The 18,769-nt window shown below is 43.5% G+C and overlaps 1 protein-coding gene across 1 annotated transcript in view; it reads right to left on the reverse strand.

The window, feature by feature from the left end:
- Positions 1 to 240: 240 nt before the first annotated feature.
- The window catches only part of LOC106893736 (junctophilin-1-like), a 31,172-nt gene continuing 12,643 nt past the window's right edge, over positions 241 to 18,769 (reverse strand). Inside the window, exons 2-3 of the mRNA XM_014951930.1 lie at positions 12,276 to 12,937; positions 241 to 3,028 (exon numbers count right to left, since the gene is read on the reverse strand). Coding sequence (XP_014807416.1) covers positions 2,948 to 3,028; positions 12,276 to 12,902 — 708 coding nt within the window. The 5' untranslated portion in view covers positions 12,903 to 12,937 and the 3' untranslated portion in view covers positions 241 to 2,947. The remainder of the gene's footprint in view (positions 3,029 to 12,275; positions 12,938 to 18,769) is intronic.

Here is an 18,769-nt window from a genome sequence, read left to right on the forward strand (position 1 = left end):
TCCCATATCAGAAGATAAAAGAAGACACATAAGGGAACCTGCCTTTTTTTTATTTTTTTTTAAACTTTAAATTGTTTCCCAGGATCATTTTGTTAAAAACAGTAACTCAACGATTTCAAAGGGGCCAGGACCTCACCCCTTCTCCTGCTTTGCTCCTCGTTAACTGAATTCGTTAGAAAAACCGCTTCCCGAGAGTGAATAAAGTCATTCATAAACAGGAAAAACCAGTCCGAAACTCTATTAATAACCAACTTATTTTTTATTAAGAGCAAATACAGTTGTGAAAACTGTACATTGTACATTTTGGGTCAAGAATTATAAATAGAGAAACTCATAGATAAAGAGTTCATTCTTTGACAGCAAGAAACTTTAAATAGACAAAATGACATTATTAAGTACATTGGCAGGCTTCCTTGTGCTGTCCAAAATGTAGTGTACAGTATAACAACCAATTATAAATAGCCTTTCATGTAAAATACAGCTGTGCACATTTTAGAAAAATACCAACAATTTGTTTGAGCTTTGTTTTTAAAAAAGCTTATAAATCATACATATTTATAAATGGTACTAACATGCTTACTTAAATTTATAAACATTTTCATAAGCTTTGTTACCCATTATTTCCAGAGCATAAAGTATTTTAAATAAACATTTACTAGGAATTAAATACGTCAGTTACAAAATTACCTCTCCGCGTGAGGAGACGGGGGGCCATTTCACTCTTGGATGGAACATTTCCTCCATTATGTCAAGGCTTAGGCAGGAACTTTGAAAACTTTGTTCTTATTTAAAAATGACTTTCCTAAATTTAAAACACGTTTGAAACTTTTTTCATTTTTTTTTTTTTTCTTTTTTTTTTTGTTTGGTTAATTTTCTTTTTAAAAAATAAATAGACAAGCTTTTTATTTTCATTTGCTCTCTTTTTTCTGCTTTCTTCTTTATCCACAACTGGTCAAAACACAGGATTCTCAACATACTTCTGGAAAAAACAGCCGGGTGTTAGTGCCCTGCTGGGAGCTGCGGCGCCGCACAACGCTCAGCCCACACCTCAACGCCTTTAATGCGCTGCCTCAAAAAAAGATAACTCATGTGCTTCCTAAGAACCTCGCCCAAGAAACCATGCAAACACTGAGAAAGTTTACAAACAGGTTCAAAAACCTAGAGCGTATGAAAGATTTTTTTTTTTCTGCTAGAGAGAAAAGAAACCCTAATACGAGCCCTTTGCTTTTTTTTTTTTAGCTTTTTTTTTTTAGCTTTAAATGAAAATATTTACTTGCCAAATGATCACACCACCTACTTTTCAGTAAAAAAAGCATGCTTTTGATTAATAGAGGGTACAATAATTACAGCATAATGGCACATAAAAAGAAACATGATCACATCGTTTGAACAAAGGGCTGTGAAAATACTTAAGACAAACTTTGCAAATGAAAAAAGAAAAAATAAATTGGAGGCTTTTTAAATGCTGAGGTAAAAATTATAAACGGACTTTAAAAGACACTGAAGGCATCAAATCGATAAACAATCACTTAACATTTCTAAAGGCTCTACCTGAATGTATTCAACACAAATCTAGTATTTTAAAATTCTGCTCATTTATTCTGAGCACTAGCTGGCTCCACGGCCACTGGTGCTATATGTGCACTCAGACAAGACTTTATTTTAACCGCTGGCAGAACACCTCCGTGTTGAAACACAATAATTCAAATCACCAATTACCACAGCACCAGAATTCCAAAAAAAAAAAAAAAAAAGAAGAAGAAGAAGAAGACAAAAAAAAAAAGTCAACATGCATTCCCTGTTATCTCATCTTTCTTGGCTTATTCTGATATTCCACCTCCGGTTCAGAACGTGCTGATGAGACCAACTTCAGATCCTTATTCTTTTATTACGAGACGTTTTGCCTTTGAGCACTTTCGGGAAGGTACCAACACCGTAAGATTTTGCAGTCCTGGTTTACGACTTGCTAAACCTGGCAGCAAAACGGCTCTTTGGGTTTAGGAGAATGAATTTGAGGATTTTTATCTTCGGATTAGGAAAAGAGATTGCGACTTCTGCTGCTGCTGCTGGTGGGCAGAAGGGGCAGCTCGCTCCGGGCTGGAGGCTGCCTTAGGGCTGTAGATGGAACCTCACCACCAACCCCATGGACAGCATCACCCACAGGCAAAAAGAAACTCAACCTCCCCCCCCCTTGCAAGGCTGCAGGAGACGTTAAAAGCAGCAGGTAATGGATATAAGAGTGGTGACTGATGCTGCTAACTATTTCTTCTACCGAGACCGGAGCGAAGGCTGGACTGGCTTCCACAGCAACAGAATCCTCCGACCACACATTCCCCCGGCGGCCGCTCGCCCGTCTCCCCCGCTAAAAACATCAGACGGGAAAATAGTAAGGCAGCTGTTGGCTTCCATCAACCCCAAAAGTGCAGCTCCGAACATTGCCACTTTAGTCACACTCTGCTGGAACAGATGGGAGAAGCCAAGGGCGCTCCGCCGGCGGGGCTTGCTTCAGCAGATTTATTTGGGTCGTTTTCCAGCTCGTTTCGGCTTTCAGAGCACCCCCGAAGCCAGGAGCCGCTCGGCAGAGAAACCGATGCCCAGCCCCTGGCTGAATTTTCCAAGTTTCATCATCATCATCATCATCATCATCATCTCTCTCTCTCTCAATCTCTCATTTTCTCGCGTCCCATCCTAATTCCAAGCCTCCTTCCCTGTGTCTGAGTCTGAGAGGTGCCAATTAAAAGGCTGATACCACTAGTTGTCATGACTTCACTGAAGGGTCAAAACAGTTACATTATTAAATAACTATGTTGAATCACATTCAGGCATAGCTAAAATTAAAGTAGGGAGCGTTAAAAGTATGCAAAAGAAATTACAGCATTTGAGGCGGGGTGGGTACGGTGATGTTCTTAGAGGAAAACAAGACCTTTCTTACCTTTCCTCATTCCCGTCAAGTCAGAAAATGGACAAAAAGAATGGCTAAACCAATATTCAACAGCATCACCAGGGCGATCATGACTGAGTTAGGGCCCTGAAAATAAAATAAAGATAGCAGAATTATATAAAGATATCATAGAATCATAGAATCGTCTAGGTTGGAAGAGACCCTTGGGATCATCGAGTCCAACCATCAACCCTATTCTACAAAGTCCTCCCCTACACCATGTCCCTCAGCACTGCATCTAAACGGCCCTTAAACACAGCCAGGGATGGGGACTCCACCCCCTCCCTGGGCAGCCTGTTCCAATGCCCGACCACTCTTTCGGTGAAAAATTCTTTCCTAATGTTCAATCTAAACCTCCCCTGTTGGAGCTTGAAGACATTCCCTCTCGTTCTGTCACTAATTACCTGTGAGAAGAGACCAGCACCAACCCCTCTATCAGATAAAATCAGAACCCTTCGCCACAGCGCACAGCAATGAACACGACCCCACTTCCTCATTTCTACCTACATTTCTAATTTCTTCTATAATTCTCTATAATTTTTGACCCTGCTCTCAAAAGATTACCAAAATACTAAAGATACAGACCCTGCTCTCGAAACGCAGCCGCTACCCGTCGTGTTCAGGTGAGCTAAACACCACCTGTGTGGAAATGAGCTGGATAAATACAGGTGAGAGTATATTATTACCCCGTTCTTAATCACCCTGAGATTAAACCCCCTGACGAATACGACGGCATAAACAAATGGAAACAAACCCACCGACACAACCCTCAGTTTAAAATAAAGTGAAACAAAGCAGCGGAGTGACTTCAGACAAGTTGGAGCACTGCTCCTCATCCTTACAGCAGGTTCTTTCCCTGATTTCAGCCCATTTGGATATAGAAAAAAAGGCTTTTGCATGACAATGCGTTGCATGAAAAGAATTCCCTATTTTTGATAACGAAAGGCGGAAAAAACCCCAAAAAGTTACTTACCACTGCACTAACAAACCTAGCAAGGGTTCCATTACCTGCAGAATTACAAATGCACTTTGATTTACTCTGACGTTTAGTGGCCACACACCCTTACTTCATAGACCTATTTAGTGAAGAAATAAAAAGTCAAAATACTCCTTGCCTTCCTTGCTAGAGCTAAACTTGGTTGGAAATCTCGATTATCATGTAATTTTAGTCTTTCTGTGAGGCCAGAGAACAAGGTTTTTTAATTCTTTTTAGCGGTTTTGGAAAAGAATTTTTTCAAGGTGGATGCTTTCCGAGGAGCAACTTGAAATGCCATCCCAAACAGAAGGAAATTCTCAGTTCTTCTGTTCTCCTCTTAATGTATTTGGTTACTACAATGCGTTTTCACAGAGATTTGTATTTGCTTATAGATTAAGGTTGCACATTCACTTAAGTAGAAACAGAAAAACTCTTCACTCAGACAGTACTTCCCAAAATCACAAAAAAGGCCACCAAAAAGCCATCTCTGCAGAAATCTACCTTCTGAGCTGCACGAGGATCACTTGCGTAAGAAGGTATATATGTCATTAGAAATGAGACAATTTTTTTTCACTTTCCACGTGAGGCATGCCTTGCAGAAGTTCATTATGCTTCATGACAACGCTAACATTAGCTCTATTAATTCCTGGAATGCTGAAGTGTAAGAACTTGCTATTATTAATTTGCTGCAGGAGTGTAACTGGGAAGCTGTTGAACAGTACTTGTGTCTTTATTATATCACACGGTCTCATCCCGAAACGGTCGCATTAAACACTTTCTATAGCAGAACACACCTTTACACAGGTTAAGATGACCAAGTGTGGACTGAGAAGTTCTGGAATAAGTCACAAAACATGTTGTGTTGAGTACTGCTTAAATCCTTGGGGAGTCTAAACTCAATCAGCGCCTTTGTCCATAAAGGCTGTGAAGTTCCCTTTGCATCTATTCAGAGTCATCTGCTCACACGCTGAGGAACCAACTGTTCCAGTTCAAACAATGACTGAGACTATCAGGATGCCAGTTAAACGTTGCCACAGGGGTAGAACCAGAGAATTGCCTGGGTTGGAAGGGACCTTTCACATCATCGAGTCCAACCATCAACCCAACACGCTGGTTAATGACAAAACCCATCCCTAACCCATGTCACTAAGCCCCTCGTCTGCCCGGCTTTGAAATCCCTCCAGGGATGGTGACTCCACCACTGCCCTGGGCAGCCCCTTCCAAGGCTTAAGAACCCTTTCTGTGTAACCATTGTCCCTAATCTCCAATCTGACCCTCCCCTGGTGCAACTTGAGGCCATTTCCTCTTGTCCCATGGCCTGTTCCTTGGGAGAAGAGACCGACCCCCCCTGGCTACCCCCTCCTTCCAGGGAGTTGGAGAGAGCCAGAGGGTCTCCCCTCAGCCTCCTTTTCTCCAGGCTCAACACCCCCAGCTCCCTCAGCCTCTCCTCATAAGCCTTGTGCTCCAGACCCCTCACCAGCTCCGTTGCCCTTCTCTGGACCCGCTCCAGCCCCTCAATGTCTTTTTTGTGGTGAGGGGCCCAAAACTGGACCCAGCCCTCGAGGTGGGACCTCACCAGTGCCCAGGACAGGAGGACCATCACTGCCCTAGTCATATTAAATGTCAGAGTAACAGTATGGACAGCAACATTCACATTTTCCTTAATGGCAGAATGTCTAAAATATTCACTAGGAAAGTGATGACTAGGTTTGAAGTCATCTCAGTCAAAGGGAATTTAAATACCAAGTTCCCACTTACCAGGGGTATGTCTTAACCACTGGGTCACAGAACAGAAGTGGAACCATGTTCCTTCCTTCTTACCAGGAGTGAGGTCACTACGTGCCAAAGAATCACACTTGGTGACAGAGACGAGGCACAAAAGGAAAGCACGACTCCAGGCATGGTTATGCATCTGACCACAGCACTTCAAGCAGCCTCTCTGGAGTAGTGTGGACCTCAAGGTTAATTTCTTCTTTCTCTTTCCGGCACGGTCAAAATTGTGTCGATTTGGGTACTTCTGTGCTTTTCTACTGTGAAGGAAATCCAAGTTCCCACCAGGATTCCCAGCAAATACCTTTGGCAACTGTGAGATTTGTGCACAAAAGCCATATTGGAAGACTGAGCAATAAAATATGTTTTACTTGAAACAACAGCTACTTTGAGAATCTCTGTTTCACTGTATTGGAATGTCAGTGTCGATACCCTTAGAGTGAACTTTCCATTTAATCACTTCTTCTTTTGCAAAACAAATATCCAGAACCTCATGACAAAGAAAACCAGTATCTATATGCTAATATTAAACCCTTAAATCTCTTTATTCCTCCTCCTTCTCTCCTTGCAGTGAGAGGTGGGGAAGAGCATCTGTTGCTGGTCATTGGCTGATTCTGCCTAAATCATGACAATATCTCTCAAAAGGAATCATAGAATCATAGAATCATTCAGGTTGGAAGAGACCCTTGGGGTCATCGAGTTCAACCATCTACCCTACTCTACAAAGTCCTCCCCTACACCATATCCTATTAATGTCAACTAAGATCTGGATTCAGCATCTTTCTCTCTGGTGGTGAGACCCAGGCCCAGGTTGCCCAGAGAAGCTGTGGATGCCTCATCCCTGGAAGTGTTGAAATGGGGCTTTGAGGGGTTGGATGGGACTCTGAGCAACCTGGTCTAGTGAAAGATATTCTATTGATGTGCCTGTCAATCAGGTGAGATAGAACCATCTCACCACAACAGCATTAGATAAATCAGGCTAAAAACCCTGGGCCCGAGGTGTGAATTGAGTGATCTCATCTACAAAGGAAGAAGAAAGTGACACCTTAAGAACTGGGCTGCTGATTTTATATGAAGATCAAGGAAAAATGTTCTCTGTTTATGATAACGAGTCTATGCTTTACACAATGAAGTAAATCCCACCTCCTCGGGCCTTTCAGCCCACAGCATAATTTCCTGCTATATGAAAAAATGATCAAACGCTATTTGTGGAGCACATGGTTATTCTGCAATAAACTACTATCAGCTTTGCAGACACCTACGAAACGAGCATTTCACGCTTTAAGACAAATACCATAAATAAAACTTTAGTGTCCTGCGAGGGCTTAAAATAGCAAAAGCCAAAATTAGTCTGAACAGTCCAAGAGTGACCAGAGCAGGTGCACTGAAGAAGCTGTAGCAGAAAAACTCTGGTCCTGCTTAAAAACTGCCCTTTCAGCTTCCAGTAAGCCAGACACTTCTGCAGTTAAAAATATAACCATACGATTAGTTTTTATTTGGGGAGGGAAGATAGCTATTTTCCTAAAATGTAGTGCCAGGAAGTATTACGACTACTCTTGTAATCCCCTTGCATTAGGAATGTCCATTAAATTTAGCAGAAAGTTCTTGCTCAGAGGTTTTTTTTAGGATCAGGCAAATACTGATCTATTTTTTTTCTAACATCACGGCAGTTATATCCCTTACTAACTGGATGTGAAGAGAACAAAGAAATGAGAGCAGAAGCAAACTGGGTAACAGCAAAATGTAAGGATTTTAGATACAGGTAAAAAGCAGCCCACTAAGCACTCTGTGTGGCTTTAGCAAGAAAAATAAAAAATCAAAAATCCTTACCAAGAAAACCAAAAAATGATGATATTGCAGAAGATTTGTGGCTGGGCTTGCACCCGATCTAGGGCAACACGTCGGGCAAATCAAATTTGTATTCATGAATTAAGAGTACAATGATACTTTTTACAATTCAATTTGACTTTTTACTGAAGTCCAAGGCAATCCCAAATTAGCTGACGTTCAGGGTGGGACATGCAAGTACATACTGGGGCTAGAGGCTGCTAATGAGCAATTAGAAACAAAAACAGTTAGTGCCAGGTTTGTGGTCAAGTGTCTCCGTGCACACTTCACACCGTGGTAAATCCAAGATAATTTAAAGGTCCTTAATGCTCAGCGAAAAAAATCATGATTTACCTCTCAGCAGAGTAAATGCCTGAAAAAAGGTGGCTGTTTTGGAGCAGCTGATGAGCAGTGACTTTGTCACAGTGTGACATGAATGTTTGCACCTTGATAAAACCATAAGAGAGTCCTACGGCTCTTTCTTATGAGTTCTGAAATGATCCTAAACTTCAGGTTATCCAGGGAAACATAGTGACGTATTTTATGTGCAGTGTGCTGGTACTTTTCAAGTGTAACACCAAAAATAGGGATACCTAGAGAATCAACACTGCTCCTGTACATGACTTACTGCAGAGATGATATTCAGGGACATTCTTAAGGATGTAACAGACTCATAGAAAATACGAACCACGAATTTTATTAATAAAACAGTTACTGCAGACTTCTCTGTAAATGGAGATTAAAGTTCTTAACCCATATTGAAGTTTATGTCATTCAGTTGTGAGAAATGGCTTTGATGAAACACATGGAAGGGAGAACTGAAAATCGTATGTCCTGTATCTATGTTCTTAAGGCTTTCTCACTAAAAGCCTGGAAAAAGCACGGCACAATTTTATACAGCACTTTTGGATAAACTCATGAAAGTTTTCTAAAACTTTTGGAAAAACTCAATAAATGCTATATTCATTTTGTATCCCAAATCCATCTTTTCTCATTCTCTTTTCATAAGAGTGAGAGTTTCTTTTCTCTTTATATTTCTTTACAAATATATTTTTAAACTTTTACAGAGGATCTGAGGCAAGCTTACTCTCAAACCACAACAAAATCATTTTTCGGGATAACTCTAAAGAAATTGCAATTACTGATTAAAACAAAAAATAATTTCCCCACTGCAGCCCTGGAATGCTGAAGTCTCTCAACTTTCAGAAGTGTTTGCCATAGGGAAGCACACTTAGGTTGGCCTCTGCGTAACTCCAGCTGCTCAGCTCAGCCCAGGAGTGCTGCAGAGCAGGCTGCTGTTTTCCTGAACTGAAAAAACTAAAAAGAATTTGAAAATTTGAAAAGAATTCCTAAAATTGAAAAGAGAAGTCTCCAGGGAGTGTTAAGAGTCATTCTGTACGACGGCTGTCCCTCAGGCTACCCTTCTGCTTTAACTTGTTTTTAGGATTTTTACTCATTTCAGCATTTTAAAGAAATAAGCACGTAGGAAATTTATTCTGTAAGGGCGAATTTACAGACACATGTGGAAGACATGTTTAGAAAAAAAGCATACATCTCCATATATCTAAAAATGCTGCTATATTTAAAATGAGTTCCTACACTCTACCTGCCTTCCTTATGGAAATGCTGATAATAAGAATAGTGCAATTAGCGTGTTCCAGACGAGGCAGAGGGACAGTTCCCAGGTGACCTGTAATATCAGCAAACAAACAGTAGCTCATGTACAGTATCTTATCTCCCTTCCACCTCTCCTGATAACAGGCTCTAGGCTCACGGTTCTTATCCTGATTAGTCTAGAAGATCAATAAACTGCTCTTTAGGTGCCCTGCTTGGGTTCTTCAGGTGAAGAACTCCCTCAGCTCCAAACCATAGATTGGTTTGGATGGAATGCAAGAAAAAACAAGGACTATTTCTAGCCATTTATTCTCACCAGAGCTGAACAAAAAATTCCAATTCAGGCTAAAATCCTGTGCCTGCTCACTCAACACGTGGAAGCCCGACGGCTTTGTTTTACCCTACATAGGAGTCCTATCTGTGAGATTTGAAAGGTTAAAGGGCTAATATCAGCTGTAATACAGATTTGCAGATTACAAAACCACTGTGAACATCTACTTTGATCTGCACGAAACAGAGTATCAGCCTCCTGCTCAACTAGAGGGCATCAGCTCCGCAAAATGCACATTATAGAACTATTCAGTGACGGCACCGAAAACTCGGCATCTGAAAACTCAGGATACATTTAATTAATCTCATTAGAAGCAACCTAAAACAAGACTTTTATCTATATCTGTCTAGCTGCTGGATCTTCTTATACATTTGCCTGTTAGCTTGGGAAATTATTTTATAACGTGTACTTACAGAAAGGGTATTTAACGTGTCTGATTGCTTTTGCCTGAATCTTTCATTTTAAGATATGTTTTAATCATTCTTGCAGCTCTTTGGGGCACTTTCCCGTAAGGTTTTTGTTCCTACTAAATCCCTGATTTATGGACACTGTATTTTATTCCAGAAGTGGTTGCACCAGTGCCAAAACCAGATAAAACAGACTCCCATGTACTCTTGCTTAATCTTTCCTGTTGATAAATCTAAGGATTAATATTAACGTCTCTGCACAGGGAGCTCGTGCTCAGCTGCCTCTCTTGCTCCCCATCCACCAGTCTTTTCCAGTTCTGATCCTGCACGGCCAGCCTCTGTTGACTGTCTTTCAATATATATGACCTTACATTTTGCTGCATTGCATACAGATAATTATACTTGCATCTTTCTTATCAGGGGATTTGGATCAGTTTGTATTGGTGATTATTTGGTGATCACTCATAATGAATTATCTTCATTTTTTATTAGTTTCCCGGTCTCTGTGTCTTCTGTTAACATTATGGGTAACACTTTTATGTCCTCTTCCATGTCATTAATAGGAACATTAATAAAATAGAGCAGCAGAATTTATCCAAGAATAACCTCACCAGAATAACTGCTGTTTTTCAATTACTGTTTGAGAACCATCACCCAGTTTTTTTAAAAAAAAAATAAAAATTAATGTGACATTTAGCCTTTGCATTACTCTGGCTTCCTTGTCAGAATAAATAAGTGTGCAAAAGCTAATCAAGTGACCTTCTTGATTGAGGACATGATTCCTCTGTCACACCTGAGGATGTCAAGCTCGTCTGACAAGATCTTTTGCAATGCAAGCTGGCTGGAAATTCTCACACCTCTTTATTTTTGAATTCTTTATTAATGAAGGTCTGGTGTCAATTATTCAGCGATCAGTGCTAGGCTATCTGGATTGCATTAAATGAGGCACTCTGTCTATCCCATCTAAAGAACGCCTCTTTTTCTACTGGAGTACCAAAAATGATTCAGAGAAAAAATGCTTATTAAAATAGAAACCTTATAGCAATGATCTAGACCTCCTCATTCGCTAAAGGTTAACTTTAGGATACACAACTAACATTTCCCTGAGTTTCTCTTGGCCCAGAAACAATTTTATTGTCATCAGAGGTTCTGAATTCGATAACCTGGCTTTTTCTTATAGCATGGAATAGAAATGCTATTAGACACCTCTCCTTTGCTGCATAATTATTATACATCTATTATTTCTAAATAATAATGAGGTCCAGATTCTCAGTGATCTGAATATATAGTTTTAAATTTCCTTCTCCGTTTCCTGATGAAAAAGAAAGTAAATTTTTTTCACGATGCTGTAAAATGCAAGCATTGTTAGAAATATGCATTTCAAAACAGTTTCTATTTTGATGAAAACCTGCCTTTTTTCAGAGCCTACAATCAACACCAAGAAGAAAAGGAAAGTGGGAGATGGTATGGGCTGGGTCATACCACAGGCCAGTATCCTGCCTCCAACGGTGGCCAAAATTAGGACCTTTAGGGAAAAGAATGAGTGTAACTCCCAGTACTGCCCAGTTATCCATTGAAGAACAATGAATATTGGGTTTTTTTTTGGGGGGGAAAGATATGTATATATATATATCTGCAAATATATGCACACAAAATGTACATATATATATATACACACATATATCCATGCACACACTGATACAGACACTAACTTGCTTATGTATTTATGGATGGAATAGGGATTCACGTTTCAAAATTCTGAAGGTATATGGCTATCAGCCATCCCTTCCCCGTTTCCAAAAAGGCTACCAGAAAGGATGGGGGTGTTTATTCCTCGCTCCACCCTGGAGCAGTAGGTTGTAGCTACCAGGCTGTACCCAGAGGAAGACCTGACAGAAGTGGGCTTTACCCATCTTTAGAATCATACAATCATTCAGGCTGGAAGAGACCCTTGGGATCATCGAGTCCAACCATCTACCCTACTCTACAAAGTTCTCCCCTACACCATATCCCTCAGTACCCCATCTAAACGTCCCTTCAACACATCCAGGGATGGTGACTCGACCACCTCCCTGGGCAGGTTGGAAGAGACCCTTGGGATCATCGAGTCCAACCATCTCCCCTACTCTACAAAGTCCTCCCCTACACCATATCCCTCAGTACCCCATCTAAACGTCCCTTCAACATCCCCATCCCCCATCCAGGGATGGGGACTCCACCCCCTCCCTGGGCAGCCTGTTCCAATGCCCGACCACTCTTTCTGTGAAAAATTCCTTCCTAATGTTCAGTCTAAACCTCCCCTGTTGGAGCTTGAAGCCGTTCCCTCTCCTTCTGTCTGTTAGGTTGCAAAGCTCAGCACTGGGAGGAGGAAGGGCAGGGAAATTGGAAAGCCTTCCCTGCAGTACTCACCGAGCCGTTTTCCACTTCTTTTTCCACCGCTGAATGCGACTCGTTCTTAGCCGGGTTCTTTGGTGCAGCAACTTCTAGTTTCTTGATTTTTGTGTCGGGTTTGTTTTCTTTGGCATCGGGCTTCCCCCCGGATCTGGCGGGACTTGGCTTCTGGGAAGGTGGGATGCGGGCGAGGGCTGACGGTGAGGGGTTGGAGTACTCATCTTCTTCCCTGAGCTCCGGCGGGTGCACCGCCGGGTTCATTTTCACGTAGTAGCCGTGGTAGTGATCGTGCAGCTCCCCGTTCTCCGCGCTGACGGGGTTGTGATGGGCGGAAAACTTGGCCTGGTGTTTCACAGCTACCTCCTCCTTCCCCGGGGCTTTCGAATATAAAGGCTTGTTAACGGTGGGCGTTATATTCCCTGCGGCCAAAAGCTTTTTTTCTTGACTGAGTCTCGCCCCAGAAGCGGAGCTTTGCTTTTTGAGTTGTTTCGAAGGAGAAGGCTCAGAAGAAAGGGGAGGACTATGCCTTGGACTTGCTTCTGGGCTTCGGGGGGGTGTAGTGCCTTTCCGATAGAAGTGAGGTGACTCTTTTGGGGTAGGTGGCTGCTCCTGGACTTTTTCTTCGGATTTGTCTTTCACCTCCATTCCTTCTTGAAATTTTTGCTTGATATAATCAGGGCCTGAAAAATAGCGTAATATAGATATTAGGACTAAAATAAAAATGAGCCTTGATGGTAAAACTGTTGCACTGGGAGGGAGTGCCCTGCTAAAATGCTGGCAGGGGTGGGTGTCACCAAAAATCCACTGCTATCCGTAGTGATTTACTCTGTATCGCTCAGGAGTTGAAGCTACTGTACTTTTTCAGAATTGTTGGGGTTAGTTACTGATTTGGCTCAGTCACTTTATCTCTTCAGCTTTGCCAAGGACCGCAAGACATAAATTGTCTCTGAAGACTGACCTACCCCACATATCTACCACTCTTTTCTGAGACACATGTTTTGAGGTATGTTTTGTGCAATTATCCTAACCTATTTAACTTCTGCCCTCATCATCATAGTATCTGTTTGACATGGAAGTAATTAACCATCAGAATGAAACACCTCTTGTGCCCTTATAACCTACAGGAAATAGGGCTTGAATCACTGTTTTTCCCTTTCCGTGCATGTTAGCGTGTCATAAATGGATATAAATGTGCCTTGAGCTCTCCCATACAGGCTTTGTCTTCCTAATCCAACCACTTACCAGGTGAGATTCAGATGAGATTTTAAGAAGAGCTTCTTTGCTGTGAGGGTGGTGAGAGCCTGGCCCAGGTTGCCCAGAGAAGCTGTGGCTGCCCCATCCCTGGAGGGGTTCAAGGCCAGGTTGTACAGGGCTTTGAGCAACCTGGTGTGGGGGGAGGTGTCCCTGCCCAGGGCAGGGGGTGGGACTGGATGATCTTGAAGATCCCTTCCAACCCAAACCATTCTGTGATTCTATGAAGACCCAGGTTAACCATTCTAGTAGGTAACACGATTCTGCTGAGAAGCCAGGAAGACAAGTTCTCTCACATTCAGTAGGGAAATACTTACAGAGCAGCCAGTATGAAGAATTTCCTCCCCCCAAATCCTGGCTAAACACCCATGAGCACATTCACCACCAGGACTCACTGATCCAGGTGCACTTCTGTGCAGCTGTTTACATCCAGACAAGCTGGCTGAGACGCCTTCCTCCAGGATTTGCTTGTCTGATTTAACAGTGCAGTGCTAAGACTTGAGCAAATACTCTGTTGAAGAAACAGAATTGCCATAAACCTGCATTGTGGACCGTGTTTTCTATTTTTCTTCCTAAAGGCCAGATCCAGACCCCAGGATCATGTCCCACAAGAGGCCAGAAGCTGGGGAGCTCTGAGAACAAGGAATCGGGACGATCTTTTTTCTATGTTCAACGACAGCTCCTGCCAAATACATCACAACTAATTCTCCACTTCTCCCTTTGATTTTTTTTTTTTTTTACCTTCTCTAAGTGAGACTTATCTGTGGTTGCTGTCACAGAGAAATTCTGTGCCCAGAGAAGAACGTCCGCACACATTTCTCTGCTCTGGAGTTTCAGGGAGGCTCTGGCTGTGTTAGGCAGACACAGGGTTTTTACAGATGCCAGAAGCATATGCATCCCTACCCCAGCGCTGAGATGAGAGGAAGGAAGAGCAGCATGAAGTTTTTGGAAGTTACTGAGTCATCTGTTAAGTAAGGAGATTGCCGAGAAGAAGAATTACTCGGCGCTCAATGTCTTCTGAGCAGGAAAATGGCAACGTTTTTGGCACATCTGAAAACCAGGGGTGGAAACAGGGAGCTGCTGGGAGAGAAGGATGGACGTAGACAAGCCAGGAATTGTTCTCAAACGACATTTGAGGAGGAAGATGTGAGGAATTAAGCCTGCACAGGGGGAGAGGACTAGAGGCTTGGTTCTTACAGCTTTTTACAACCTTCCTGGTAAAAGGGAAAGGCAGCACAATGCAAATTAAAAGCTGCCATATGTAAAGTTACAGTCACGATCACCATTCACAGAAGTTCTCTGTCAGGTCCATCTTTAGTGAGATGCATAAGGTAACGCCGAGGGGTTCAACATGCTTAAACTTTGGTTTCCTTCTCTTTTCCCATGGGATATAATTAGGGCTGAAAGAGCCCTGGCTAACCTTTAAGCTCAAGCCATGGAGCTGTGAAATTGCAATGATTATTCATTATGGACACATCCACATTCACATTAGCTCGCTCCTTATGACTGCTGCGGTGCAAGCAGCCCAGTTGCAAAACCATCTCTTCAGCTTAAAACGCTGCTCATATGGCACCTGATCTGTTCCTCATCTTTCTAGAAAATTCCCAGGCTGCTACAGCTCTCCACTGGCCAATATATGTAAAAATATGACTTTTGCTAAGATCTGATGGCGCTTGATGGGCTGAAAGGCACTTTCATACGGGCCTCAGAAGTGCCCACCCCTCTCCACCGTGTCCTACAACCAACTAAAAGCCTCCCCAGACTGGCCATAGTGACCCTCTCTCCTCCTGAGACCTCCCAGCTGTGTTGGAATTTCTGAAGCAAGAAGGGAACCAGGTCTTGGCTGCCCAGGTCTCCACAAAAGACTAGGAGAATTTTTTTGAGGCAAAACCAAAAAAATTAAACCGAGACAATAATATCATCTTTAACTGGAGCTTCCCAAAGAAGTTAAGTGTCAACAGGCTACCAATGCTGTATTTTTACTGGGTCTTTGGCAATATTTGGTGGTAAGTGAGACTGAGCCCCACTGGAGAAAGCTGTAGAGATCTGCATCCAAGTAACATCTGAGGGTGTCTCACCAGAATTCAGCAATTGCCTTAACATAACACAGCCCCCCCTTCACTCCCCCCTCCATCACATATGGCTATTAGAGATACATCCCTTGCCTCCAATCTTGCCAGGCAGGTCTTTCCAGCACTCAAATTCTTGGCTCTGTGCTGAAGTTAGCTTTGGAGATTGTCCAAGGACTTTTTTTACGTCTGTTCACTGTATTCAGTACAATCACATCGTGCACCTGTCTGAACCCCTGACTCTGAGCAGCAAGAACACCATTCCTGCTCCCTTCTGAGAACTAAGAATATTTGTCAGGATTTACTTTGTTCCCTTCATTAACTAACACTATGGACATGATGCTCAGAGGGCTGGAGCCCCTCTGCTGTGAGGACAGGCTGAGAGAGTTGGGGGGTTCAGCCTGGAGAAAAGAAGGCTCCGGGGAGACCTTAGAGCCCCTTCCAGTCCCTCAAGGGGCTCCAGGAGAGATGAGGAGGGACTCTGGATCAGGGAGGGGAGCCATAGGATGAGGGGGAAGGGTTTAAACTGAAAGAGGGGAGACTGAGATGAGATCTCAGGAAGAAATTCTTTGCTGTGATGGTGGTGAGTCCTGTGAGACCTTAAAGATTATCCAGTTCCACCCCTTGCCCTGGGCAGGGACACCTCCCACCAGACCAGGTTGCTCCAAGCCCCATCCAGCCTGAACTTGAACCCCTCCAGGGATGGGGCAGCCACAGCTTCTCTGGGCAACCTCTTCCAGTGTCTCACCCCACTGACACCAAAGAAGTTCTTCCTGAGATCTCATCTCAGTCTCCCCTCTTTCAGTTTAAACCCTTCCCCCTCATCCTATGACTCCCCTCCCTGATCAGGAGTCCCTCTCCATCTCTCCTGGAGCCCCTTGAGGGACTTTAAGGGGCTCTAAGGTCTCCCCAGAGAATCTTGTCTTGAAAGGAGCACTAAGAAATGTTTCTAACCAGGTAAAGATAAGCTTTCTTTGTGGATGAACCCATGTGTTTCCTGATGGTGGCATGCTGGCCCTGCTACCACTGCTGGAAAACTGAGGCACCTTTCCTGGCTGGGGGTCATCCATGGGGTAGTTTTGCCTCACCCAGCAGCTGGAAGGCATCATTAAGGTGTGAGTTCACCAGTATTTCTGGGGAACAGCCTCTGGAAGCCAAAGGACTGTGTAGATGTGTGCGATGTGTGCCCACAAAGTCTCGTACTGTCTGCTGGTCTGCTTGGACAACATTTCATCGATGGCTGTGGGGTGAGGAGAGCTTGGGTTTGGTTGCAAACACCCTCATAGTTGTTCTAAACCTAGAATTTCTGGTGCCGTTCTTGTGTAATGTGTCCTTCCTCCTGGAAGGGCTCCAGTAAGTGATGTGACAGCATGGCCAGCCCTGTAAATGAGAAGAGAAGGGTGCCCTGGTTCTGCCACAGCATTTTTAGAGAGGTGACAGTCGCATGCTTTCCCCCATGGCCTGGTGAGGTAGACATGTTGGCAGCACGGGGAGGCTGCAGGGTTGTGGCGCAAGCAGTGTCTTGAAAATGTCACCTTGCAGGACACTGTAAATGCAGCCAGTGTTTCCCAAGAAGGCCAAGAAGAGACCTGGTGCCTTATCAGCTCGAGGCGAAAACTGAAGCTTGAGAGGGACTGCAGACTGTACCCAGGACAGCCAGGAAGAAGATGTAGGTATATATTTATATACATGAGCTTCAGGTCACACTCCTGCCCATGCAATCCAGCCAGTTTCACAGATTTTTGGCCTCTTTGCAAAAGAGAAAAGAGGAGGATATGGGAAAAGGGTGGGACTGAATGAGGATGAGCTCAGGAAGGGCTGAAGGCACCAGGACTCCTTATGGTAGGGCTGGGGATTCCTCAAGGAGCAATTCTGAATTCTGTAGTCGATATGCATAACTGATGAACCTGCCATAAATCTCATTCCCACAATTAATGAGCTTTTGTCTCATTTTAGTATAGTGACGTCTACATTCTCAAAATTAATACTTCTTTAAACTGGCAAAAAGGGCTTCTGCGGTAACACACCAACCAACTAAAAAGTTGTGATGTTTTGTGGCAGGACAACGCGTTTTCAAGTCATACAAGAACATTTCTGGAATTTTCTAATACTGAAAAGTAACAGAGTGGTTAGGAATGTACATAATATACTAGAATACTGAATTTAAAAAGTACTGTGAAAACTAAAATATACTGTATTCTATTACCTTTTAATTCTGTATAGCAATATTTTCTTTAGGAGCTAATCCACTGCATTCTACCCTTGTGCAACTTTCCATGTCCTCCTGGTATGACCTTGGACGTGTTATAACTTCTTACTTGGTCCACATGTAAAAAGAAGGCATGCAGTGGAGGCTCAGGTTTAAAAGCTTTCCCCTGAACCCACACTATTTAAGACGGGGAATTCCGTTGATAGCAACACACAATTTCCACAGGAAAAAATGTCTCGGTGCCAGCTTCATTCTGTCTAAGAAGGAAAGTTGTGAGAAGCTCCACGAGGACAAGAGCTCTCACTCTGGGAGCGGGAAAAAATTGTGAGAGAGCAGGTTCCTCTGAGCAAAGCCTGAGAGACTGAGCCATGAGAGCCTCTCACCAAGCTGTGACACAGGATGCCTACTCATAGAGTCATGGAATCAGTTTGGTTGGAAAAGAGCTTTAAGATCATTGAGTCCAACTTTAACCCAGCACTGTCAAGTCCGCCACTAAACCATGTCCCTCAGCGCCACATCTACATGTCTTTTAAATACCTCCAGGGATGGTGACTCCACCACTGCCTTGGGCAGCCCATTCCAAGGCTTAAAAACCCTTTCTGTGAAGAAATTGTTCCTAATCTCCAATCTGAACCTCCCCTGGTGCAACTTGAGGCCGTTTCCTCTCGTCCCATGGCCTGTTCCTTGGGAGGAGAGACCGACCCCCCCTGGCTACCCCCTCCTTTCAGGGAGTTGGAGAGAGCGAGAAGGTCTCCCCTCAGCCTCCTTTTCTCCAGGCTGAACACCCCCAGCCCCCTCAGCCGCTCCTCACAAGGTCTCCAGCCCCTTCTCCTTGTGCTCCAGACCCCTCACCAGCTCCATTGCCCTTCTCTGGACCCACTCCAGCCCCTCAATGTCTTTTTTGTGGTGAGGGCCCCAAAACTGGACCCAGCCCTCAAGGTGGGGCCTCATCAGTGCCCAGGACAGGGGGACCATCACTGCCC

Source organism: Calidris pugnax, unplaced genomic scaffold (assembly GCF_001431845.1).
Source record: "Calidris pugnax isolate Ruff unplaced genomic scaffold, ASM143184v1 scaffold61, whole genome shotgun sequence".
NCBI classification, from domain to species: domain Eukaryota; kingdom Metazoa; phylum Chordata; class Aves; order Charadriiformes; family Scolopacidae; genus Calidris; species Calidris pugnax.